At 48.3% G+C, this 26,566-nt stretch overlaps 2 protein-coding genes across 4 annotated transcripts in view; one reads left to right on the top strand and one right to left on the bottom strand.

Annotated features, from left to right (window-relative positions):
• The window catches only part of COL4A1 (collagen type IV alpha 1 chain), a 140,911-nt gene extending 122,800 nt beyond the window's left edge, over positions 1–18,111 (bottom strand). The window contains 1 exon segment of the mRNA XM_038570042.1: positions 17,992–18,111. Coding sequence (XP_038425970.1) covers positions 17,992–18,075 — 84 coding nt within the window. The 5' untranslated portion in view covers positions 18,076–18,111.
• The window catches only part of COL4A2 (collagen type IV alpha 2 chain), a 170,189-nt gene continuing 161,348 nt past the window's right edge, over positions 17,726–26,566 (top strand). Inside the window, exons 1-3 of one of the 3 annotated variants that reach the window (XM_038570040.1) lie at positions 17,726–17,835; positions 18,850–18,936; positions 19,039–19,093. In XM_038570040.1, coding sequence (XP_038425968.1) covers positions 18,893–18,936; positions 19,039–19,093 — 99 coding nt within the window. In that variant the 5' untranslated portion in view covers positions 17,726–17,835; positions 18,850–18,892. Of the gene's footprint in view, positions 17,836–18,205; positions 18,330–18,511; positions 18,569–18,849; positions 18,937–19,038; positions 19,094–26,566 lie in introns of those variants that run through there. The other 2 variants (XM_038570039.1, XM_038570041.1) reach the window with 2 other exon arrangements.

Raw genomic sequence — 26,566 nt, forward strand, 5'->3', positions numbered from 1 at the left:
GACCAGGGCGAGACCAACAATATCTCAAACGTTCACTTTTTCCAAGTCTGCATGCTAAAGGGTGAGTGTGTGCTTCCCACCGTGTCTCAAGCCATCAGACCCCTGACCTACACTCCATCATGAACCAGTTCCACGGAATTTGTTTCTGGAAAGAATTCCACTTTACACCCTACAGCAGTTCAAAGCTCTCCTTCAAAATGAGTCTGGAAGCAACACAAAACCGCAGAAAATTCAGGAGTGGCATTTGGAGGAACTAAAGCTGAGGGTGGGGAGGGCGTACCAAGGGGCTCCTTATTCCACATCTTCCTTCACCAGAGGCCACCCACCTAGGGAGAGGAAAGCGGGGACCCTGGTACCCCCGGGTACATGTCAGGATCACAAGGCCAAAGAATTCAGCAGTGGACAAAAAACAAGGTGTTCTTTTTCCTACCAAGCATCTAGAAGGAAAGCATAACCCCACTGGTTCCCGTCCCGCCTTTCACCAATAAGAGACGAAATTCCTCTCAGCACCTGTGACATGTCAACAGCAAGCCAGACAACACGTGGTCCCCACCCCAGGGCCCAAGGCCAGCCACTATGGCTGTCTTATCTAGGTTGTTACATGTAGCTGCATATCTATATGTTCCCCCTACCCCATGTCACAAAGGACCCAGTCCTATTAATACCTTATCTTTGTGAAGTTCCCAGAGTCATGGCTCAGTCTTTCAATGTGCAAATGGAACAAAACAAAGTGAATTTACATTTGGGGTTCTTGTGCTCACTGAGCTTTTCTCCGGAGACCAGATGGCTGCAAACTGTGCACTGTCACCTGTGCAGGAAGCTCGTCCCACTGTAATAGGCAGAATGAGGTCAGCGCATCCTTGGGCGCCGCACACCCAGGCGGCCTTGCACAGCAGCGGCTGGCTGGAGCTCAAGGACGTGGCCGTATCAGGGGGCTTCTGAGCTATTTACAAGTAGGAAGTGCCTTCGGACACCACCCAGCTGCTTCCAAGAGAAAGGTTTCCTGTAAGGGCCCAGTGTAGGAGCTGAGCATCCGCAGGCCACTGTGTGCAAACCACCTCCAGACTCGGGGAGCACTACAGGGACCCAGGCAGCCTGCTCCAGCCTGAGAGCCTGAGGATGCCTCACACTCACTTAGGACACCCACGAAGTAGGCAAAGGTGCCCAAGGAGAGAGGCCTGTCGCCACTTCTGGAAAGAATGCATGGTTTCAGAGATAAGAATTTCATCTCTTGCAACCAAACTCTGTTTAAGGATGATCTAACCATGGGGAGAGCAAGTGACAGAACTGTTCCCACCTCACTGTATTGATTTTAATTATGTAGTTGGAGTATTTTCTTTGCACAGACATTTTTTTAAAACTCATGAAAACCGGAGTTTGTTTAACGTAGTTTGAAAGAAATGAAAGATGGAGCTAAGTCCATGATTGCATGGAGAATATGCACAGCTCCTTGCCAAATACTAGTGCCTCTGGCTCCTTCTGCGTGGAAAATTCAAGAAGTGAAGGAGCATGAGCTACACGTGATGTCACAGGTTGTCCCTCACAGAGCAGACTCATCACTGTGACCTCCTCTTGCCAAATCTTGCAGCGGAGAGGCTGCCCTGCCTGTGGACAGGGCAGACCGCAGACTGGGGCTGGGGCTGGGGACCATGAACACTCTGTTTCTACATCCTCGTGGAAGACGAGCAGGTTGGTTTTCAGGCCCCTGGGACATGGTAAGAGAGGGCCTGGTCTTGAACATGCGGGAAGGAGACAGAGCTGCTGCTGAGCACCAACGCTCCGGCAGCCGTCGGCTCTTCTTGAAGGCAATTTGGTGTTTTCCTAAGTGGAAGGGTTCTGTCTCACGTTCCGTAAGCTTACGTGCTGCTGTGTACACCTTGCAATATTCTCCCCTCCCACTTAAAGCCTAGTTACGGGCCTTTCAAAGTTTATTTTCCCAGCCATGCAGTGCATATGAACACACTTCTCCATGCAAGCACGCATGAGTACACCGCAGAGTAAAATGTGCCAAATGAAGAGCTTTAGGATTCTGGTCTCCAGGCTCCCCAGGAGAAAGCCAATCCGTGTAGCTTTCATTTTATCATGAAACCGTCACTGCGCTGTTTAAATTTTATGTCCAAGACTTAATTTCTTTTATGATTTACCCTCTTAATCGATACATCTAATGACCCACAACATGTTTATATTACACTAGAGTTGTCCTTAAAAGGCAGCATAACCCGTAACATTCCTTTTACAGGCTCCCCGGGCTTCTGAGATCCTTTGTTCTCCTCAGACTCAGCTTCACTCCCAAGCTGTCTGCTCCGGTTCCACCCACGGTCCCCGGGACAGCGCCAGCGGCTGCAGGAGCCCCGCCGCACTCCTCCCCTGAGGAGCGGTCTCCCCTGGCATCACCTCCAGCTCACCAACCCCACCCACGTCTCAAACCTCACCTCCCCGTGGCACCCTCACCCCCTACACCCCACCATTTTCTGACATCACCTTCAGCTTCAGCTTCATCCTGCCTGTGACCGTGGCCTCTCGTCTCCAATGGGGCTGGTCAGGGAATAGCTAAAGGGGTCACCAGGCAGCAGAGGAACCTGACAGTAACTGGGCCTGTGCCCAGGCATCGGGGCTCTACACTCTCGGACCAACACAGAAATGGGTAAATCAGTGGGAAGAGGGGCTCCGGGCTTGGAGCAAGCATGCAGAGAAGTAAACGCGTTTGCCTTTCGCCCCAGGCCCATGGCCAACGCCAATGTGACCAAGAATACGGGTGGCAGCCCCTCCTGACCTTAAATTTGTGTATCTAAACCCCCGCCTCCACACTCCGCCTCCAGGAAGAGCTCTTCTGACTCCAAGTACCTGCAGGAGTTAAAATCACTCATCTCCGACCATCTTTTCCCTTGTACACCGAATTCTTCCAGACTCTCAACTCTAACTTTTCATTCCTTCAGCACCTCTGAGCACCAAAGAATGTGCTTTAGTCTCCAAGACCAGGCGGAAAGCTCTCACATGCAAACTCCTAATCAGGCTGCCATACACCTTATTTGCCAGATCAGGACGCTGCTGGGGGTGAATGGGAGCACCATTAATGATTAACAAGCACACCAGGGTCACTGGCGTGGACCGGGCTGACCCTCTGCACACTCGCTTCTGCACCTTATGTGGCTGACGGGCAGGACCAGACCTTGTAGACTCTCTGCCACCCCCACCAAAGCAGGTGCTTTGGGCACAATGGTCTTCAACAGACGTGTAGCGCTTCGCCCTGGCATGAAGCCACCACATGGCTCCATAAGGACACGTTCCATTGTGTTTCCTCAGAAACATCTCCCCTGTGGCTCAGTCTATTCAGTGGCCCTCTTGCTTCACCCCACTTCGAGAGCTCTGACCTGGGTTTTTGAAGTCATTACCCACTTCCACCATCTGCAGACAGACAAATTCTAGATTCCTATCCAATTTCACCTTCTCCAGCATGGCTTTGGCCATCAACAGACATCGGCTGGGTGTCTGTCCTATACAGGGATATCCAGAGACCGTGCAAGAGGTGGTGGGAAATCCAAGCAGTTGAAACACAGCTGAGGAGGTAAGGTTTGCACACATGCAGAGAAATCAGTGGTTCCAGGAAGAGATGAACTCCCAACATGTGACATAGACAGTAAGGTTAACATTTGCCAGAACCACTTTCCTTACCAGCCCTTGCAGCACCCTTACAAGGGTCTGTGTCCTGCCTCCTTCTATAAGCCAATTCTTTAGAGGCATTATCAAATGCCTCTGTTCTTCCCTGCTGCCAAATTCAAGAGCCTTTTCCCCAGGACATCCTTTTCAATGGATCTTATTATAAAAAATCAGCTACCAAATCCCTTTAAACCAGTGGTTTGTGGTTTGTAGCTCTTCAAGCATCTGATGAGTCCTCCAGGTATTACTTCCTTAAAAACGCACTACACACAGACTCATTAGATGTACACAGGATTCCCACAGGTTCATGGACCGCCCCCCAACCGAAGAGAACGTGATGTGGTCTGGACAATTTTCTTTCACTTGTACACTTATTTTTTATTTAGTTTGGATGATATGTTTTCCAGGTTTGATATATAACTGATATACATAGTTGCATGAGTTTGAGATGCATCACATGTTCTGAAACATGTATGACAAAATGGCTATTAGATTGCTATTTCTTGAATCTGATCTTTCCAGGGACTCTAATTTGGAGAGGGGTATCCCAAGCCACATTTTATCCTTCATTTATTTTTAACTAAAAAGAGAGAGAGAGAGAGAGAGATCAAACATCAGGAAGACCTCTGTGTGGTTCTCTCGCTAGGGCTCCACACCCCCCACTGCAACAGTCCTGCCGCCTCGCCCTGCCTGGTACAGGACAGACAGGAGCTTGGTGTGGTTTCTGGTAGGGAGGCAGGTAGGATCAACAGGCCATCAAAGACAGGTACTTCCATGTGGAGGATTAGGAGAGGCACAACTGTCTAGGGCTGTTACGAGTATGCAGAGGTAACAGCTGGGCAATCTCAGGTAGAAGCCAAAGACAACACAGCTCATAGGCACAGGTAGACTCTGCAATCATGAGAAAAGAAATCTCTGGTGCTACAAGTCTCACTCCCCATCTAGACCTCTTCCCCAGGGCTATTCCTAAAAGTATTTGTGGTCACTTTCCTTCCACTGGTGCTAAACGCTGGATTCCATTCAAGAGTGCCCTACACGAATGCTTCATCCAGCCCGGGTCACACACAAGGGGACCAAGCAGACAGGTGTAGAGCCCAGGTCTGGTGACTCACTGTGACACTCACCACCCAGTGCCATACTGCACACCTGCAGTGCCATACTGCATGCCTGCAAGTGCACTGGTTTACTTCACTTTAAGAAGAGAATTACCAATTAAGGAATTAAGCTTATTTAGGATCTTTTCTGTAATGATTTCTCCCCAAAAGAGCTCTGCGACATCACACATTTTATCACTGATTTTTATATTATATCTTTCCCCTGCGTTAATAGCACTTCCCAGTTGCAAGATAATATGGGACGGGTACTACCAATTGCCAGGGACAGTTTGCCAACATCTTTTGCCAAGAACTCTGATCTCCATTTTCTTTTCTTAAGCTACTCGATATTTTTACAGAGACAGTCTCTGTGTTTCTGATTCATTTATCCCTAAAGCACACATTCGATTGGTTTTGCCCAGGAAACCTTGTAAACCTTGGTCCTTAGAGCAGGATTTCAATTTTGCCAAGCAGCATAACTCCCAGAAAAGAGCTCAAGTGCCAACTGTAATGTGAACTCCAAGTCCAAGGATGTGTTGGGCGGAGAACACCAGCTCTTCGTTTCTTAGCGGTCTTCCACTTTGCAGCAGCCTGCCCCAAGGGGCTTGCTGTGGGGAGTGGGAGGGGGTATAACTGCTGTGTGTTTTGGAACTAGAGGTCCTTGGGGTGTGTCCCTGTGAATTACGAAAGCATCCCTCCTTCTGTTTGCATCAAACCTCTTCACATAGGTTGCTGCTGACTTGGCCACAGGCCAATACAATTTTAAGGCAAAGGACAATATCCTTGCATCATCGCCATTGTGACATATGCCATTCTCATCAAAACGCCTGGAGTGAACACTGTAGAAACATATTTGCTGTCTGAAGTTCTCATTCTTACATCTGGTATTTCCACATTTGCTGCCTCTGTCCTCTCTAAATGCAAAGCATTCCCCCCTGGCTAGCTTTGCACAACTCCCAGAGCGAGAGGAGACCCAGGCTAACTCATTCCCTACTCTAGAGATATTTTGAAATTCTTCTTTTCTAAATAAACGGAACAAACCTGAAGGTCTATTAGAGATACAAAGCAGATAATACTTCCTACGAAGGACCTTGGTTCTCTTTCTTATATTTATAGCTCTTTTAACAAAGTTGAATTTCTGAAGCTGAGGCATTCCTAAAAGAGCAAAGAGGGGCATCTTTTAAAATATTTTCTAGTTCAGCACGATGCAAGGTCAAAATTATCTGATTGTATTGATTCCATAAACAATCTTTGAGGGCAGCAATTCTTGTCTGTTTTGTTCTCCAGCCTAGGCTAACATCTAGCACATAGTGAGTGTAAAATACTTACTGTATGAATGAATGCATGAATGAATGACCAAGTATCATTAATTATATCTCTCTCTATATATATATAACATATTCAAGTTTTGCATATGTATGATACGTGTATGCGTGTTTATACCAACATATATATATATATGTGCATACATATTTATTAAAGTACTTAATACACAAAAGCCTTAACATCCTATAAATGATCATTAATGGAGACCGTACAAACAAGACTCATTTCCCTAAGACATGTACAGACCTCTGCAGAAAAACTCTCTATCAAGATATATGGGCTCTCTCATTTTTAGGCTTTTTAATGGATAAACATGCTCAATCTGTCAGCATGTTTGGATTTTCTTCATATGTTCTCCCACTCTGTGGCTTCCTGACCCTGACCTAAGGTGAATTCTCAAATGGATCTCAGCAGCAGATGTTTATGTGGCTGGAAGACCCACCTCTGGTGCCCCATGGACACGGTCTCTCACAGAAAACATCAGGCCCAAGGCAGACAGAAACGCAGCCCCTCCATGCAGGATCGAACCTGGTGATCATGAGATCTTAGCAGTGAGTGGGCCACCACTTGGATCTGTCTCCACATCTACTCTCTGGCCAAAATGGCTCACCGAGCTCCATGACTGGCTCATTCCAGAAGAATTTATCACTAAAAGATAGGGTTGTTGCCTTTAGGGAAATCCATCAACTCTGGACTCAGTGGATATGATAATTACCAGAGTCAATGATCAGACTCCAAGAGCCCACATGTATTTGGGAAGTTGAGGAAACAAAGCTCTGAGAACCCTCCATTTCTCAGGCTAAGGAAAAGATGCCCTTTCTCATTTGAACAAGGTCAGGGAGAAAGTTCTGGAAAGTGGCTCCCACCTTTGCAGAACATTCTGTCCAACCATGCTCACTTCACACTAGCCACGCCTAGGAAGAAACCTAGGGAAGACACCCTCTTCAGAGTGGCCCTCAGAGACCAACTGTCAGGGCATCTCGTGAGAATTTGAAATTGTGTGAATGTGGCCACTTCCTAACATGAAATCAGGACAATGCATTTCATCCCAATGTGCTCATCGTGTTAGTTTTGTGTTCAACATCCAGTTTTCCACCTTGGAATGCTCTAGGTGCAGAACTATCCCCTTCCAATTAGGCAATAAAAACTTAATTAAAGCATGTATGTGAATATCATTATAATCCTAGTATCTATATATTATCCAAGAATTTTAAAGAATGATGTAGAGGTCAAAGAAAGATATTTTTTCAGCCTGCACAGTTTTAGTTACAGGTGAATATCATATAATAATGAAACCAATAAGAGCTAATGTGTCCAGGACTCATGATAGGGCAGTCCTTCATTTATGTGCTTCAAACATGTTATCACGTGAGTCCCATCTTCACAACGACACTGTAAAGGAGTATAGTAGCATCGCTCCTACTTTCAGATGAGAAAACCAGCACACAGGGAGACTGAGCAGGCTGCCCACAGTCAAGCAGCTCATTATTGGTGAACCAAGAATTTAAACCCGTGTGGTCTGGCCCCACATCATCTTTCACTCTGGTGATCTTTCTAGAGTTTCAGAACCTAAGTGAAAATTCTGGAGGAAAAAAGGAAAACAGTGAAGGTTTAAATTTTCCAGTGTAACACCTCTCACGCCATTATTAAAATTTTTGTTACCTTGGGCATATATCAAAATACAAAGCACAAGAAAAATTCTAGCTGCTGGCATGTTTTCTGACCTCAAGTGAGACTCAACACACATTTATTGAACAGATTTTGAATGCCGAAAGCAAGATTCTGAGTTATGAACCTATTAATTTGTGCTAGGCTGGCACCTGGGCAGCTCAGTGGTTGAATGTCTACCTTCGGCTCAGGTCATGATCCCAAGGTCCTGGGATCGAGTCCCACATCGGGCTCCTGTGGGGAGTCTGCTTCTCCCTCTGTAGTCTCTGCCTCTCTCTCTGTGTGTCTCCAACGAATACGGAAATAAATCTTAAAAAAAAAAAATTGCCCTATGATATGTGCTTAAGTGAATTCTCAGCCTTATTTACTTTCATTGATGTAAAAGGGAGGGGGCTTTGATTACAAATCTGCCTTCTAGCCTAAAACAATGCCTGAAGTTCTGTGTGTTTTAAATGAATTATCCAGGCAAAAGAAAAACACGTGTCTCTATAATATACTCATGCATGGTAACTCCACGGAAGACAAAAAGATTTCTAGGGTCAAGAAGGAATAATAATAAATGGCTAATTGTAAATTTGTTTTTAAGTTTTAAAAGCCCAAATTCCAGAATAAAGAAATACAATCTTATTATTTACAGTATTTGGAAAAACAAAATCTAATTATTACTGAGGTACCCAAAGCTATTTGTTTGGAGCTGCTTTAAGGAACTGATAAAAAGCATCTGTTGTTGTGTCATGTTTCCAACGCAAAAATGTGTGTGAAAGATAAGGTATGGATAAGGGTTGAGCCAAGAACACAGCCTGCTACACACCCTCTATAATAAATAGTATGTACTACCTAGTTCATCAGTGAACAGAACTATGCCTGGACCAGGTTTGCATTCTTATCCAAAATACATCCGACCCAGAGGCTCAATTACCCACGTTGTAGTATTTATCCCATCATCCTGCTTTGGCAAGTTTATCTTAATTTTATAGGCCATTTCCTGACCAAAATTTAGGAGTTATTTTAAACCACTAACCCCAAAAGGTCTTTAAGATCCAGGAAATAGTTTTAGCCGTAATAAGATACAGAACAGAAATGCCTCATGGGGAGGCCAAGCAGCAGAGGCCCCACTGGGTGGTGGCATGGGTGCTACAAGACGTGGCGGTCACACACTGGGGGGCCAGTCCCACCACTTGCCTGGGTTCTGGCTGGCCAGCCCCTAAGCAAACCACCTGTGCACATTCTCAGCAGGCGTACGGGCATGAACAGAGCCATAAGGATGGCAAAAGCTCTGACTTAACATGGATAATCATGGGAAAACTCATGTCCCATGCCTTGAGGAGAAGAGGACCAGAAGGGACCAGCATCTTCTGTAGGCACCAGCTGCCCCCAATTCCCACCAGCCAAACCCTCTGCAAATGAACCCTCAAGCATCCTGACACTCCACATACATGCTTCTAGAACCTTCTTCCTGCTTCCCACCCTCCAGGTGGCACCGCAGGGCTAGAACTGAGATCACCAGTGGCAACAAAAACCAATATGAAAAGAAGAAAAGGAGAATTGTAAGAGTCATTTTTAATACAATGGTTCAGATTCTAAAGATATTTATTTATTTATTTTTGAGAGAGAGAGAGAGAGAAAGAGACATAGGGCATGGGTGGGGGTGGGAAGGGGAGGGAGACAGAGAAGCAGACTCCCCGCAGAGTAGAGAGCCCAACATGGGGCTCTGTCCCAGGACTCTGAGATCATGATCTGAGCCGAAGGAGACGCTTAACCCCACTAAGCCACCCAGGTGCCCAATGGTTCAGCTTCTCTTGGAAGGCAAACCAATGTCCCAGAACAGCAGGATTACTGCTCACCTGCATCAAGCATCTGCCCCTGTAAGAAGAGAACAGACAAAACCTAAGGTCTCCAGAGTAGCCACGGCCGCATCTCCTGTTAGAAATGCAGTTCTCAGGTGCACACCGCACCCACTGCTTCAGAAACTCTAGGAGGGGGGCCTGGCATCTCTGCTTCTCCAATTCCTCCAGGAGATTATGCTGTGGGCTCAAGAGCCAGGACTACTGGGACAGGTGACCTTCTGTGGTCTCCAGCCCCAACACCCTCCCTTGATGATAGAGCTACTTTGCTACTTATTCCTCAGAATTCGTTTTTAATTTAACCAAGAGAAGAGTGCCTGTCACTGCATAAATGCTTTCTAAACATTAACTCGTGTAATCTTCACGTGTCCCCCCAAGCGAGACACTACTACTATCCCCACTGCACAGACGATGAAATGTGAGTCAAGAGAGGGAGGTCACTGGCACAGGGTCACACAGCTTCAGAAGAGGCACAGCAAGAGATGCAAACCGGCACCCTTGTGTTCAACGACAGTGCCTGCAACCCCATCCAGAGCTTCTCTCCAGATTCTTTCCAAAAAGTTGTGTAAATGTATCCCTCTGGCCAAGCCTCCTACAGACTTAGACATTTCTTTTGCGTGGCTAAGTTTAGAGTCCTTGGAAGTAAGCTGACCTCTTAATATACAATTACTTCTATTTAAGATATAAAGTATTTTCCAAATGGACATTACCAAAAAAAAGAGCCAAATTAAAGGTTCTGTGACCTTTTCTTTTCCTACTAAAACCTTGCATGTTATAGGTAAAAAAGACAGTGATACACCTTCACTCAAGCTTTTAAAATGTTACTATATTCTCTAAAAAAAATTCTAAAATGCAACTTGAAAGTTAAAGCTAATTAGGAAAAGGGGTACTTACATTTTAAAATGACATTTTAAAGCTGATGCAATTGGATGATATAGAAATAAGTACTCCTGTGCTCAAAATTGCTGACTAGTTACATAAAAGGATAATTATGGGGTTTTAGAATAAACTGTGATTGTTTTCTTCATATTACAAAAATATGAAATTTACTTTATAAAAATTTGTTAGAGATGTAAGTCAATGTTCCACTGATTAAAATATACATTAATATTTCTTTAATAGGGGATCCCTGGGTGGCGCAGCGGTTTGGCGCCTGCCTTTGGCCCAGGGCGTGATCCTGGAGACCCAGGATCGAATCCCACTTCGGGCTCCCGGTGCATGGAGCCTGCTTCTCCCTCTGCCTGTGTCTCTGCCTCTCTCTCTCTCTGTATGACTATCATAAATAAATAAAAATAATAAAATAAAAATAAAAATAAAATATTTCTTCAATAGAAACAAAGAAATAATAACAAAAGAGTTATCCTTGGGTTTATTTGTAACATTCTGAGGCCTGCAGAATGTCCCCCATGCTATGCCACACATTAGGAATGTTCACTTCTCCAAAGTGAAGACACACCACTACTCACTACTCCAGCCGCTCTGAACCTCCTTCATCTCCAGGTGTGAGTGGCTGCTGTGAAAAACTTGAGCAAGCAGCTCTGGAGACACTGAGAGTCACAACCAGAAATCCCTGAGTTTTGTTCATGATGAAGGAATATGTTTATTTTTCTAAAGCAGAAACTCAATAAAATTCTAACAATTTTCATGAAATGTCAAATACAGGAATACTGTGTCTCCAAATATCGCGCTGAGCTGGAAAACATAATTTAAATAGCTAACCCCTCTCTGAGAGCATGTGCGAATGGCTTTTCCTGTGGTCAGTATATTTGGTAAGATGAGAATAGAGCTACTGACATCGTATTGACTTCATCCAGTTCACAGGCAGTATCTCTTGCTGTTATCTGAGCACGAAAGAAATACCCACAGTACACATAGGTATTTATTCGGGAACGAACAATAGTAATTCCAAAGCTCTGAACTAAGTATTGATTCTAAGAGCAGTAAAAGATGAAGAGGTTGAAGAATTGTCCTTTATCAGCAAGAGATAAAACCAACATATTTGCAAAAGCCTCGCGGTATGGGAAATATCCCTTTCGTATCTGATCGGGCACTTTGCATTTATCTTATCTTATCTTCTCTTTTACCACAAATCCAGCAAGCCGTAAAACTCAGATGACTAAAATGCTCTTATAGTGTGCGGATTAAACATTAAAAATAGGAAAGCTAGGAATATTACTAAACCACGGGATAAACTATTTACATAAAGAATTCAGCACTGTGTATATTTCCAAGTCATGTTTAGTCTGTCGTGCAACAACTACTCCAAATTCCAAACGAAGAGGAAACACCTTCATTTGGCACTAATTCTCTTTCTGTTCCTAACACTGCCACGGGGACGGCACAGCACTCACGTGAGCCAGGCACACAATCGCACTGGGGCTCTTGCAGGGCTGGTGAGTGAACGCTCGCCAGAAACACTAGCACCAATTACTAGTCATTAGTGATCTCCCTCCATGAGTCAAGTGCTCCTCCACACAGTGGGGAATTTTAGAAAGAAGCTCTGTCCTGTGGTGTCTCAGAAGCCTCAGACATAAGACAATGAGGTCCCAGCCACTTGGCAGTGATAACAACCAACATCACTTAAGTGCTGAACCTGCTTCGGCTTCGGGCGCAGGACCGCACAGAGGGAGGTGAAGGTTTTCACAGACATTGTATGACTGGTTAGGGACCTGAGGCTCAAAGAGATGACATCATCCCATGGAACACAAAGATTGGTCCTTCATGACAATCATCCAGCTTATGGGTTGGGGAGTGATGAAGAATCAGGCCAGATAAACTCCACGGATCCAGGTCATGAAGGCACGCAAAGTCCAAATTAAAGCAGCACTGAGATAGCACTACTATGGAGGGTGGCCCCAACCCAACACTGCCCACAGCCAATGCTGGTGAGGATGGGGAAAGGGACTCTCCCTCACTGCTGGTGGGAATGCAAATGGTGCAGCCACTTTGGGGTACAGCCTGGCAGTCACTCACAAGACTAAACATACTCTTGCCATACTGACCAGCAGTCAATCAGGTATTACCCACAGGAGTCGAGCACTTATGTCCACCTGAAACTCTGCAGCAGCTTTATTCATAATTGCCAGAACCTGGAAGCAGCTAAGATGCCCCTCAGCAGGTGCATGGACAAATAAACCGCAGTCCATCCAGCAAGTGCAACATTACTTAGTGCTAACGAGACAGTAGTTATGAAGTCACGAAAAGACACACTAGAACCTGAAAGGAACATTACTCAGTGAAAGAAGCCACTGTGAGAAGGCCACATCCCACATGATTCCAACTCTATGACACTCCAGAAGAGATCAGAGTAGATGAGGGGTTGCCAGCAAGATGGGGAGGGGTGACCAGGAAGAGCACAGGGGGTCCTGGGGGCAGTGAAGATACTCTGTGTAACGCCACAGGGATGGCGGCGTGTCACTGCACCTCTGTCCACACCCAGGGAATGCACAACACCAGGAGTCACCCTCATGTAAACTACAGACTCTGGGTGATGCTGATGTGTCATCGTACGTCATCCATTTGGTGATAAATGTCCCGCTCTGGTGGGCAAGCATCAACAGAAGGGGAGGCAGTGTTTGCATCAGCAAAGGGGGGATACGGGCAAATCTTGGCACCTTCCTCTCAACCTGAAACTGCTCTATAGAAAATCAAGCAGGAAAAGACAAACAAAAACCAGCCCACCACAAAGGAGAGCTTCGGTTAGACGGTATGCAGCCACCGTCAGAGGCTGCCCGTGACCATCAGTGGGACCCCCGAAGACCACCAGCCGCAGGACAACACGAGGAACTGGCTGGCGGGAGCCTGAGGCTGGAGGAAGCATGGGAGCCAAGAGGGTTTTGTGGCAAAACCCAGGCCGAAGGTGAATAGACCTGAAAGGGGGCCATAGCCTTGGGAGGAGAAAGCAGGTGGGGACGCTGAGAAGCGCACAGAAAGAAGACATGGCAGCCTTGGTGACCGAGTGACACAGCGGTTAAAAAGAGACAGAGTGGAGCCCTGAGGTAAAGCCACCATGTCTAAGCTGGGTGTCGACGACCAAACAGCAGGAGTGGGGATGGGCAGTCGGTATGGGTAAGACATTAAGTTCAGCTTGGAACACATTTGCTAAGTCTGAGACCAAAGCCAAGGTGACGTGTCCCATGGGAATGTTGAAGATCCTAGGCTGGAGTTCAAGAAAAAGGTTTGGAACCCCCTTCATGGAATAAGGAATCATGAGAGCAGATCTCCTCAGCTAGAGAAGGAGAGAGGAGCCCACTGGCCGGACCCCACAGCATACCCGCACGAAGGATCTGGGCAGAGGAAGAAGGGAGAAACAGAAGGAAAGCTAGGAGAGACACATGTCACTGGATTAAGACCAGGAGAACAATAGAGGGAAACACAGGATGCAACCAGTTCACCATGTACCAGACTATAAAAATATTAACCCCAAGTAATTCTTACAGCGTTCAATGCCTCAAAAGAAATTAACCATTGAAACGTGTCCTGGTTTATATCCTCTTTCATTGTATGCCTAAGAATGGTAGGAATATGTCTTTTGTATTGTTCTACAGTCAACATTTTTTAGTGGCTGTTTAATAATAGCAGGAAGAACAATGCTCTAATGATATTATTTTCGGCATCCTATTGTTGCTTTTGCTTACTCTATCTCAAGAATTCAAAATACTCAATCTGCTTGAGAGGTATTTTAATGAGGTTAATCCTTTTTAAATTCCTGGAACAAATGTTCTAACAAACACTGTCTATACTTCTTCAAAACAAGTATTATAACTTAATTCTTGATGCCCTCTGGATTTCTACAACACAACGATTTGTTCTAGAGAGTCACTTGTGGGTTCAATTTGTCTGCAAAATCTTTACCAGCTCTTCACTAAGTAACTGAATTTATAAAGTCATGGCCATCCTTACTGGTCCCAAGACATTGCCCACAGTCTTGTTAATGAATAATGCAGGGTTTTGTGAATTCCCTCATGTCCTTGCCCAAGTGAGGGTAGGTTTTCTGGGTCAGTTCCTAAAGGCACTCCAGCATAGAATCAGCCATCCATGTGGCAACCTTCCAAACATCCCAATGTACCTGCAGCCTCAGGAAAGGGCTCTGGCTGGGAGCTGGGTGCTTCTTACCACTGGTCACCTAGACCAGTCCCTTAATGTCTCTACGCCTCGGGGGCGGGGGGGAAAGTTCAGCTACCACGACTGATAAGAGAAGCCATGGCATCTTGGTATCTCAAAGGAGGGAACCTTAGGGTCATTTTTAAATGCAAAGACCTGTAGGTCTATGAAAGGACAGGCAGATTCATCATACTTCTGAGTACAATGCACCATAACTACTCATGAAAGCAATACGCTGAGCTCATAGTTCCTATTTCCCCCTCACATTTGGAGGTGGATGTCCTCCTAGAAGTTCCTCTGAGTTTCGCAAAGCTGATTAGGTGCTCACAGGGCCCCTGATGTACCTTGCCTTGTTTGCCTGTGGCTCAGCATTTGTTGCCAAACTGCAAGCTTCCTGGAGGCAGAGTGGGTCCCATTCACTGTTGCCTGGCCAGGGCCAGGCAGAGTGCAGGGTATGCAAGAAGGCCCAGGGTGCATGTGTGGAACAAAGGAAGGAAAGGATGGCCCCCTGGAAGAAGGGACAGATCTGCCAAGGGATCAGAGGTACTTCCCTTCTGGTCCAATTCTATACATAAGGAACATAATGGTTTGGGTTACATCTTCACCAGTATCACTCCTGACATATTGAGCTGATGTTCATTGTCACTGGGCCCAGAGGAGAGACCAACCTCCTCATTTAAATGACATTTGCCACAGAACAGAGTCCATACTCACACGGGAACTAAATGTCACTTCCCGTGGGTTCTGGGTCACTGAGCTCCATGAGAGTGAGTAATGGTGTGAACATGCCAATACCAGTGGGCAGGCATCACCGCACTTCTAGGCAAGTTCACACTTCTGATCCTGAGATATCCTCTGTTGACAGGGGGGTCACACAGACTGAGAGAGAGGAGTCTGAGGCTGCATGCCATAGAGACAATTCCCTCCAATCTGACTGCATAACTCAGAACACAGGGCATCCCCAACCCTAACACTCTGAGCACACTTCTATCTCAGGCTTGAACTCTTGTCCTCCTTTCTTGCTTCAGAAACAATAAGTTGGGGAAGGGAGTCAGAATAGACTGGGCATGGGGAAAAAAATCACTGGCTCAGAAAATCCATCTAGTAAATGAACAATATGACCATGGCAGATACGGTCAAATATAAAATCAAATAGGCTTTCATTTGTGTGTGTGTGTGGGGGGGGGGGGGGGGGGGAGGAAAGCGCTATTCTTGCCCAGCACAGGTGATGTTTGGACAGGTACACATGTAGGTGAATTGTGATTCAGATTCTCTTTCAAAGGCATAGGGTAATCCAAGAATCCCTCTTATCATTCAAACATATTTTTAATGTATTTTAAAATGCATTTTGCTAGGATCAATATTGGAGCTATTTCAACTTTTTGGTTCCAAACAGGTAATTTTGGGAAGTGGTAAGCAAAAAAAATGTTCTTGATGACATAAAAAGTGAAATGATTTAAAAAATTAGATAAATTATTACATTTAAATGGATTTTCTTGCATATCCATAGGTTATACCCATATCTCTCTACTTAAGCCAGGAAAAACAAAGTGTAAAGATAACTCCTGCTGAGTCAGTTGGTGACTGATCAGAGGGTGTCACCCATGTGCCAGGTATCTGAAAACACTATAGGACACCCTGAGGTTTAGAGCCAAGCCAGTGGACAGGAATGTGCTTGGGCCTCAGAGAATAATTAAAGGGAAGTAAAATAATCCCAAACAACAGCAATGAGTTTGACTTCCCAGGCAAGAGCAGTCCCCATAAGCATGTGGCTTGTTCTTTAAAGTCCTAGCTGTTTGAAAAGCGAGTTCTTATAATTAGCTTTGCTTTGCTAGTATTATCAACCAGAAAATCTAAGTCCAAACAGAGGTTCGTATTTCCAAATAGAGAAGAACTTTCTCTCATTTTCTCATCATCAAGTTTAGCAACTTCTCCTTGGAAGTACTAAATCTTTTGGTCACTATTTCTACACCCAAATAAAGACTCCTCTTTTGAAAGTATTTTGTCATCTTTACTGGAGAGCGTTTAAACAACTGAGTATGGTGCTTGGCTGGACTCAGGGCTGGGAGAAACTGTCTCAAGTTAATTGCTGCTGTGATCTCTAGTCCTTTCAACAGCCAATGAAGGAGCTGCCAGTAAAGAGTCAACCTTGCCCTGGGATGAGATGTGTGTGCATACTCCTGGCTCACTCTGGCATGTAACAGTTAATACATTTTATATGCAGTGGAGTCTGAATATCATTCCTCCAGGAGAGGAGGGAAAACAAACAAACAAACAAAACCTAAGAGCAAGATTAGGATCTGAAACGGTAAAACAATAAGTAGGAAATGTGGCAAAGTAGCAAAGTAATTTTTAAACCTTGCGGGGGTGGGGGGAGAATGCAAAATGCCTTTAGAAGCCACACTTCCTAGGGGTTTTGTCTCCAAGGCTTTCACACCGGGGACCAGCCGAGGTCTTTATTCTGTCTAAGAGGAAGGAAAAAAAAGAAAGAACAACAGTACATCAAGGACGGTCCAGAGCTCGAAGCCTTTACTCCTGCAAGCCCAGCTCCCAGATCCTTTCCGGGCAAGCACACAGCCGGAGGAAATGAAAACTAGGAAAACAGTTTGTGCTTAGAACAATAAGATGGAGTTTCATTTTGGTTTCACACTCAAATATAATGTGGTTATAATTTTTTTTTTTTAATGTGCATTAACACAAGGCAAGGAGTCGAGTTTGGTTAAGTCTTTGAAAGTGCACTACACGAGAGCCCCACTTCTGCTCTCGAGCGTGCTTCGGCCACAGAAAAGTCGTGGGAAAGCACAGATACAGCTGTTTCCAGGCGAACGGCCCAGCACTGCTCGGCATCACCCAGCACAGTCGCCCAAGCACGGGAGAACACGTCCAAAGCGACTCCCCGGCACGAGAGCGGGTTCGCAGCGGCGTGGGGCGCGCGTGCCCCCCCCCGCCCGCACCCCGCACCCCGCACCCCGCACCCCCCCCCCCCGGGCGCCCGGGGCAGGTGAGGGCGCGAGTCCAAGTCCCGCAGGCTCCCGGGCACGCTCGCCGCACGGTGCGCACCGGCTCGGTCCGCTTGCCCAGGGCCCCGGGGACGGTCTCCGCCTCTCCCGACCCGGCCCACAACAAAGGAGGCTCCCTGATGGGTGCGGGACGCAGCCCACCGGGGTCACGGGCCGGGGGCGGCGCGGGGAGGGCGACCCCGGGGGCGGGCGGGCGGCTCGGTCCGGGGACAAAGGGGCCCGCGGGGCTCCCGGGGCGCGGGGCGGGACGCCGGGGAGCGGAGCCGGCTGGGGACTCACCTTGGCGGCGGCCCGGCTGCGCTCCTCGTGGAGCAGGAGGGCGGCGGGCAGCAGCAGCAGCCACACGCCGAGCCGGGGCCCCATGGTGGCGCGCCCGGGGCGGCGGGGGCCGGCGGGGGCCGGCGGGGACCGGGGGGGCCGGCGGCCGGCGCTCGGGGGCCGCGGCTGGCGGCTGGAGGGCGGAGGGCCGGGGCGCGAGCGCTGCGCACCGTCCCGGGCGCGGCCGCTCGCAGCGGAGACCTGAGCGCGGCCCGGCGAGCTCCCCAATTTGTTGGCGCTGCCCCCTCCCCTCCGCGGCGCGCGGGCGGCGTCTCAAAGGGGAGGACCCTGCGGCGCGGGTAAGAGGCGGCGGGAGCGCGCGGCCCGGGGACTGTGGCCGCCGCGCGCCGGGACGCCAGGGCTCCGCGCTCCGCACCCCCGCGCCCCCGCGCCCCTGCGCCCCCTGCGCCCCCGCGCCCCCGCGCCCCCGCGCCCGCCCCCGACCGGCGCCCCCGAGGGCCGAGGCGCAGCCGCTGCGCAGCGGGCCGGCTCCCGGAGCGCCGGATGCGAGCCGCCGGCCCCTGACGCCGGGCCCGAGGTGAGGGCGGCCGCGGGGACGCAGGGCCCGGGCCGAGGCTGGGACGGGGGCGCCCTGCGCAGGCCGGGGCCGCGCTGTGCCCAAGGGGGGCGGGGCGGGGGGCGCAGAGCGGGGCCTACGTGCGGGGCTCCCTCTCCTCCTGCCGGGACCCCGAGCGGCTCCGGCGCAGCCCTGCGGGGATGGGGGCGCACCCGCCCGGCCGCCTCTCGCGGAAGGAGGCCCGCGGCGAGGATGCTCCCTCCCCAGCCTCTGCTAAGCCCGCTTTGTGCCTCGCCCTGCAGGCGAGGAGGGACCGCGCGGAGCCCGGAGCGGCGGGTCAGGAGCATGGACCGACCCCGGTGCTCGGCGCACAGCCCTGCCCTGCGGCGGTAAGCGACCTTCCTGCGGGGGACGGGGACGGGGCCCGGCGCGCACCTCGGAGCTCAGGCCGAGGCCCAGGCTCATGGCGCTCTCTCCTCTCTCTCACCCAGGTGGCTGCTGCTGGGGGCTGTGACAGTGGGGCTCCTGGCCCAGAGCGTCCTGGCGGTGAGTCGTGGGCCCCGGGCGTGGGCTCTGACTGGTGCTGGGGAGAGTGGAAGGGACACCGAGTGGCCTTGCCAGGAGGCAGCGCATGCGTGCTCACCTGAGTGTGCATGTGTGAGCTCACCTCTGTGTGCAGCCCTGACCCTGTCCAGGTTCGGACAGAGCTGCTTTGCCCAGAGAACTTCTCAAGTTTGCCTTGCCGTGGGTTCCCCCACTCGAGACCTGTGTGTTACGGGCCGTGGTCGCCCCCACCCCCCCCCCCCCAGCCAGTAATTTAAAACATAGCCTGTGGCATCCTCTGCTATGCTAGAGTGAAACCCCGGCTTCCTAGACAGAAGACTGTCAATCACATGGCGATGAGGGGCCAGGGTACCCAGAAGAAACACGTCTGTGGTGCTGGGAAGCGGGTGTCTAGATTCCAACCTTGGCAGAGAGTTTTCTGGTGCTTTTAAATGAGAGGCTTTTGGGGAATGGGCAGAGCAGGAGGAGACCAAGACAGCAGTGTACTGTGTTTTAACCCATGTGAGTGAAGAATGGCAGAAACCCTGTGTTTTCTCCCAAGTCTTAGCCAGGGTGGAAGGTGCTAAGGTGCATTCAGGGCTGCTCTGCCCTGTTGTCTGTGTGCTTGGGATTGCACTGTAGAATTTCGTGAATTGTGTTTAAATAGTTGGAGCCACTTTCATTGAGCTTGACATAAGGAGGCTGACAAGCCACAGGTTTGGCTGTCCCTTCAGTCTCGGACACAGATGTTTAAACTGGGACCAAAAATGGAAGGAATGCACGGTGTCCCCCACCGCACCCCCCCCCATCCCCACTCTAACCCAGTACCTGATTTCCCAGGTGGCTCTTGAAGGTTCCCTGTGGGGGTAGAGTGCAAACACAGGACCATGGGAAGCCGCATTTGTGGTTTGATTGAAATTCTGTTATTTTCATTGTTCTGTCCTCATGTGAAACAAACAAGGATTTTCAAGGCAGTGATTGAAAAAGAGCTACTCTAGCTTGGAAAGGACCCTTAGCCTCACTTTTCTGCCTTCTGCTCCAGTTCCTGGCACAGACTGGGAAGTCAGAAGAGGAATCCATAGACTTTTACCAGAACAGACCAGGCCAAAGCTTTCAGAAAGCTCAGATCTGACTCCTTTTCACATGTCCTGATTTAAGAAGATAGCACCTACACACTGTAATCACTGACTCTCGTGGTCCTTACGCACACGCACAACATATAGGACTTGGCCCCAGTCAGAGCAGCACACACGCTCCCAAAGGAGGAGGATAGAGAGGACAGCCCTGCGACATGCTGAGAGTGTATGCACTGGTTGCACTGACTCCACGCCCCCTTGGCCCCTAGAACCACTTTTGTAATACCGTGTTTTCATTCCTGGGCATGGTGAAAGTCTGATGAATTATATCTGGGACTGATCCTAAAACTGCTAGAAAGGGCTTGTGGGCGGAAGACTGGGGTACACACAGAGCTCTGGCCTGGTCTCCCAAATTCTGAATCCCAGTATTTGCACCTAGAACAGGAAGAGAATATTCACCTGCGTGTTACAGAGGCAGGTGCCTACCTCTGTGCCTTCCTCCCAAACCCCTTCCAAGCTACAGACTCACCTGAGTCTCTGCTCTCTGATTCTTGGGCGGGACCGAGAACATTTTTGGTCTGGCAGTGCTTCTCAGAGAGCTCACCTTGGAGCCTTGTGCCCAACTGGGGAGACTGGTTAAAACTTCAGATCTCTGCTCTGAATCTAGATGAACTTCTTTTTCTTTTTTTCTTCCTCCAAATCTAGATCTTATGATCAGATTCTCTGGGGTGGAGCCTGGGAGTCTGCATTCTACTAGATGCCAAAGTTTGGGAACCACTGAATTAGAGTATTGAGTTGGGAGACAGTTGGAGTCACTTGCCATTTTGAGTCATTTTACTAGAGACATGGGTTATATATTCTTCAACAGAGACACAATTTGTTATATTCAACCATGAATCTTCTACTTACTAACTTTTTATTGATTACTGGCTTTAGTAACTATTACTCATGAAATAATTCCTTGATCCTTCACTCTATCCATTGAGAAATCTGTCTTTTTCATGGCAAGTTCATCTCCTCCACTACATGTTTGCCATGCTCAAGAACCCTGTCTCCTTGCCCATTTGTCCCAAGGACTCTTCTCCATAGGTAGGTCAAGCCAGGTAAAAAAAAAAAAAAAAAAAAAAAAAAGGCGTGGGGGCTACTCCCTGTGGTTTGGAGTGCTTTGTAGCAGAAGCAGCTGAAAATGGTTATCGAAAAGAATAGCCAATTATTTTTTTAAATTAATTAATTTTTAAAAAAGGTTTTTAAACTCAATTAACGTATAATGTATTACTAGTTTCAGATGTAAAGTTCAGTGATTCATCAGTTTTCTGTAACACCCAGTGCTCATCCCATCATGTGCCCTCCTTCATGCATGCCATCACCCAGGTACCCCCTCTCCTCACTCCCCTCCCCTCCAACAAACCTCAGTTTGTTTCCTATGATTAAGAGTCTCTTATGGTTTCTCTACCTCTCCTATTTTATCTTGTTTTATTTTTTCCTCTCTTCTGCTATGATCCTTTGTTTCATTTCTTAAATTTCACATATGAGTGAGATCATATAATTGTCTTTCTCTGATTAACTTATGTCACTCACTCAGCATAGACAATTATTTTTTTAAAGGCTTTATTTTTAAGTAATCTCTACATCCAATGCAAGGCTTCATCTCACAACCCTGAGATCAAGAGTCACTCATTCTACTAACTAAGCCAGCCAGGCGCCCCTTTTTTTTCTTTCAAAGAGAAAGTAGACAGTCATTCAATGAATATTTCCTATCAGCCAATCTGTGTGCCATCCAGGCCTCATGGGAAACACATCTACCTGAGTGGGTAACTGTTGTTACCCCCATTAGCAGATGAGAAAACAGAGGCACACAGTGTTTACACAGCTTGCTCACAGGCTCTCTCTTTGTAAGTGCAGATGTGGGATTTGAACCAGCACCTGCCTGCTAGTTACTGGGGATCACTACTACTGGAAGTCAGTAGTGAGGATGCTGCTGAGTTTTAGTCTTTGAGTCTTCTGGTTCTGCTTTCTCTTTGCTCTTGACCGTGACTAACAGAGCAAAGCCCGCACCCTGGATTGTAGAAAGGGAAATATGGCTCCTCCTCCCATGCAGCTCTGCTCTGGAGAGTAGGAGCCCAGAGCAAGGTTGAAGTGATATAATCGGATGTCCAAAGGGAGAGAAGGGAGCAGAAGCCCTGCTGGTCAGCCTGAGGTCAGGGCCCAACATGGACATGCATGCTCTGTGCAAGTTGCCCTTCCTGAAGGCACCCTGCCTTGGGTACAGTGCCAGGGCGCTGAGCACTTACACAAATGGCATGTCCTACGAGGCCTGTTGCCGAGGGGTCACCATGCAGGACGCTGAAGGCAGATCCCCAGGGACCACAATGAGTAGCTGTATTACAGCACCAGCACTCACCAGACCCCTCCGCCCTGGCCAGCCCCCCACCCCCACCCCACAGTGGGCCTGTGAGTAGGGACACGCACCTTCAGAGCAGGGCTATTGGATGAGTGGACACACAGGCCCCAGCCCAGAGCTTGGCAGGGAGTGAGCGCACCAGGGTCTACTGGGCCTGTGTGAGGGAAGGTTCCTGAGGCCGAGCCACCATGGGGACTTGAGAGCTCTCTTTGCAGCCTGTGTAGAGGATTGTTGTTTATCTCTAGAGATAGGGCAACAGCCTTGAAGATCTGTGAGACCAGTCAGCTGTGATTCTGGGAGGAAGAGAATGCCAGAGAACAAAGATTCTCTGAGATCAAATACGCTTTGGGCTGGGCTGACCTCATGACCTCAAGGGGAGACTGGCCACACACTCCAGATTCCCACAGGTGTTAGGGTACAGCCAGGAGACCTGGAATGCAGGTGCCGTGTACCCCAGGAAATGCTGGGCTCTACTTTGCCTTCAGCATCAGCTGCAATTTCCAGGCCTCTCCCAGGGTTCCATGCCCTGAAAAATTCACTAATTCACTTAATGCTCCTGCGAGCAGCCACACCTTTCCCTCCCCCTAGCCAAAAAAAGGACAATCTGTTCTGAGGTTTTCTCTTCTCCTTTTGGCTTATTGATCAGTTGTGAAGAATGTGTTGTACTAAGATGCTCCGTGCTCTGTGAAGGAATCCATGAGACCATGTCTCTCCCCAATTTCTGAGAGCACTAGTCCTATTGTTCACAATTAGGGCCCCTAACAAGAGGGGAAGCATCACAGGGTTCCTCCTCTGTTAATGGAAAAACAAGCATGAAGCATGTGTCCAGCTCTGGAGGCCAGGAAAGCTCCCTAGGTGGCCAGCATGACTTGGCCATAGTAAATAACACGAGGAATTTCTCATAACCTCACATAACTAAATGTGGCTGCAGAGGGTGGACAGAGGGGACACAGCCCTTGAACTGTCCTTGGGAATATTTGGAGGCAGAGAGAGAGGGAAAAAGTGAAAAGTTCTAGAATAGAAAACAAAGACTTTGCTAAAATAGTAAATCAAAGGATTATCTTTCTGGGGAGAGGATTAAGAATGGGTGACTGGCTTCCCTTAATAACAGAGACGATTTGAGGGAAAAGCAGAGGTGCAGTGTGGAGACACCTTCAACATTATGTTTGATGTAACGGAGCCTTCATGACACAGAAGGCAGTTTTGGATCATCTTATTCTTTCACTCTGAGAGCTTTAGTGAAAGGTCTGGAATTGGCCTCTTGCTGTGTCTTCTGGGGTCGATGGGCGTCATCACTACTGCCAAGGTGATAGGTGAAGTCTGGAACCCCGGCCTTGGCTGATTAGGCTGGTAAACCAGGCAGCCTGTGCAGTGGCTTGTGGCCTCTGGGGGGCCACTGACTACACAAAGCCCTACTAACTGGCTGTGTGACCCCAGGTCAAGTCTGGGACATGGAGACATGAAATATTGTGCTGTATGGGATCACCTGGCTCTAGGACATGGGGAAAGGTGAAACGTTGTGTTGTATGGGATCACTTGACTCTGGGACATGGGGAAGGAGGAATGTTGTGTTGTATGAGATCACTTGACTCTGGGACATGGGGAAGGTGGAACGTTGTGTTGTATGGTATCCGTGCTGGGGTGCTCCAGGTGGTCAGGGCACCCACACCCGCTGTAGGTGCTCCCCTGTGTGGTGAGCTGGCCCCCACCCTTCCCAATTGTGACACTGGGATGGAAATACTTTTCCAGGTAAGCATGTGTGCTGCTACAGGATGTGACTTAAAAATAAATATGCTGCAGTACGCATTTTATCTTCAGGATGTGAGAAGCTTCTCTGCCTCATGAGTGAGGCTGCCTCTTGAAGTCTTGAGTTCTTTTGTAAATCCTGCCCCTCTAAGTGCAATGTGGTTGGTATCCTGGATTGGATTCTAGAAGAGAGAAAGAACGTTAATGGGAAAACTGGCAAAATTCTAATAGAGTCTATAGTTTATTAATGTACTCATGTGAATTTCTGGTTCTGATGAAATGCACCGAGGTTATATGAGGTTGATGTAGTCATCATTCCGGGTGAAGGGTGTTCAGGGACCCTCTGCGCTACCTATGCAGCTTTCCTGCAAATCTAGATTATTTCCAAGCAAACACCTGCTCCTAGAAGCCACTGACCAGCCCCATTAGGTGTGCAGTAAACCAGGCGAGTGAGTGTAAGAGAAAGCTGAGAAGCAGTGGGTCTTACACTAGTGAACAGCTGATGTGACCAGCAAGAGTGAAATACGGTTCCATCTTTTCTGTAATAGACTAAGTAACAAAGGGCACTTCTGTGTGCTTAGAAATACAGCAGCAGTGGCCTCTGCCTGGCGAAGGAGCTTTTGTCCTCCTAACTTGGGTGGAGTGCTTTATGGAAACAGTGCAGGAAAGGCATCCTGATGGAGTTTCCACAGCTCAGCCTGTTTAGGGGGTCCAGGGGTGAGCTACAGTAGCCTCCCTCTTCTTGACTGCCTGACCGGGGAGGAAACATCGCAGACTTTGTGATGCATGACAGGTTTGCACGATGGTGTCGCTTTCAGACAGACGTTAAATGTTGCTTGCTCACACCCTAGTTCTTACTAATATGGCACACCAGCATCCATAGGTCCACGGGCACTGCATTAAAAGGAGAGCCCACCCCTTCCTCCTCACCTATAAAACCCCGTGAACAACAGGGATGGGAAGGTGGCTCTACCTGGATGTCCAGGGTCCAGGAGCCCCACCTCTATGTGCTCCTTGCATTACTAATAGCCCCATTGTGGAGTTTAGAGTGCCATGGGCCACATCTCCAGTTGGCCACAACCTCCACTCCAGTAATGAGCTAGGGAAAGGGCCAAGAACAAGGATGGCTGCTGGCCAGTGGCTGTCACCTCACACATTTGCCTGTATCACCACCTGCAGGAATAGAGAAGCCTCTGGCCCCTAGCCCTGGCCAGTTCTGTTCTGTAGCTTCTCACACACCCTGTGTCCTCACTGTAGCCCACAGCCCCAGGCACACGAAGGACACCCTGCCCCCTCACTATCAGAGAGCCCAGATGTCAGAGGCCAGTGCCCTGCTAGAGCTTCTGTCCCTTGGAACGGAGACCCATTTAAGAGTCTGAAGTGTCTGTCCTCTCATATTGCTGGGACTTTTAAATTATCATTAGATATTAATGATTTTAAATCATCATCCGTAACATGCACAGACATTAAACATTTGTCTTCACTCATCCTCTATGTAATTGCTGGTCTCACAAATCAAAGTGGAGGGCATGTTTGATCTTCCCTCTGGGATTTGTGCGATGCTGGGTCCTATGCCCCAGGCCCTGAGATGCAGTGAGCCCTCAGTAAAGTGTCTGTTCTAGCAGTGAGCAAGGATGTAGTTAGCTGAAAGTATTCAAACAGATCCTTTGGATGAGGAATACAGTCATGGAACAAGTAATAAAAGATTGAACTGTAGCTTTTCTCACTTGTTTTTTTTTTTTTGTTGGGTTGGGTTTTTTTGTTTTGTTTTGTTTTTCTTTGGTTTTTGTTTTTTTTTTTTTTTTTTTTCCAAATTAAATGCTGCCCCCACTGGACACAGCTAACCGTTCATGATGATAAAGGAAGCGTTGATCTCTCTGTGAAAGATTTGCATTTTTTCCTAAGAATTGTTTCAGCTCCACCCATAAAATTCCTATTTTGCTGCTTTTGCCCAGTTCAGTGATCTCCCACGTGGGAACTGAAGAAGAATGTGTGTTATGGAACACCACAGACCAATTTTCTGGTACCTGGTAGAAATTACATAACAAGATGTTTTTTCTGCATGTCGAGCACTTTTAGACCTGTGACTGTGTTTGCAGAGTGCTGGGGTGCACGAGGACAGAGGACATCTCCCTGGGATGCCTTCAAGGCTCCAGCCTGTCCATCAGGAGAGATGCTGGTTAGCAGTGGCCAGGCAGTAACAACACAGTGCTATGGGGAAGTAGGGATGCAGGAAACCAGCCAGCGCCACGG

This window comes from Canis lupus, chromosome 22 (genome assembly GCF_011100685.1).
Source record: "Canis lupus familiaris isolate Mischka breed German Shepherd chromosome 22, alternate assembly UU_Cfam_GSD_1.0, whole genome shotgun sequence".
Classification (NCBI taxonomy): domain Eukaryota; kingdom Metazoa; phylum Chordata; class Mammalia; order Carnivora; family Canidae; genus Canis; species Canis lupus.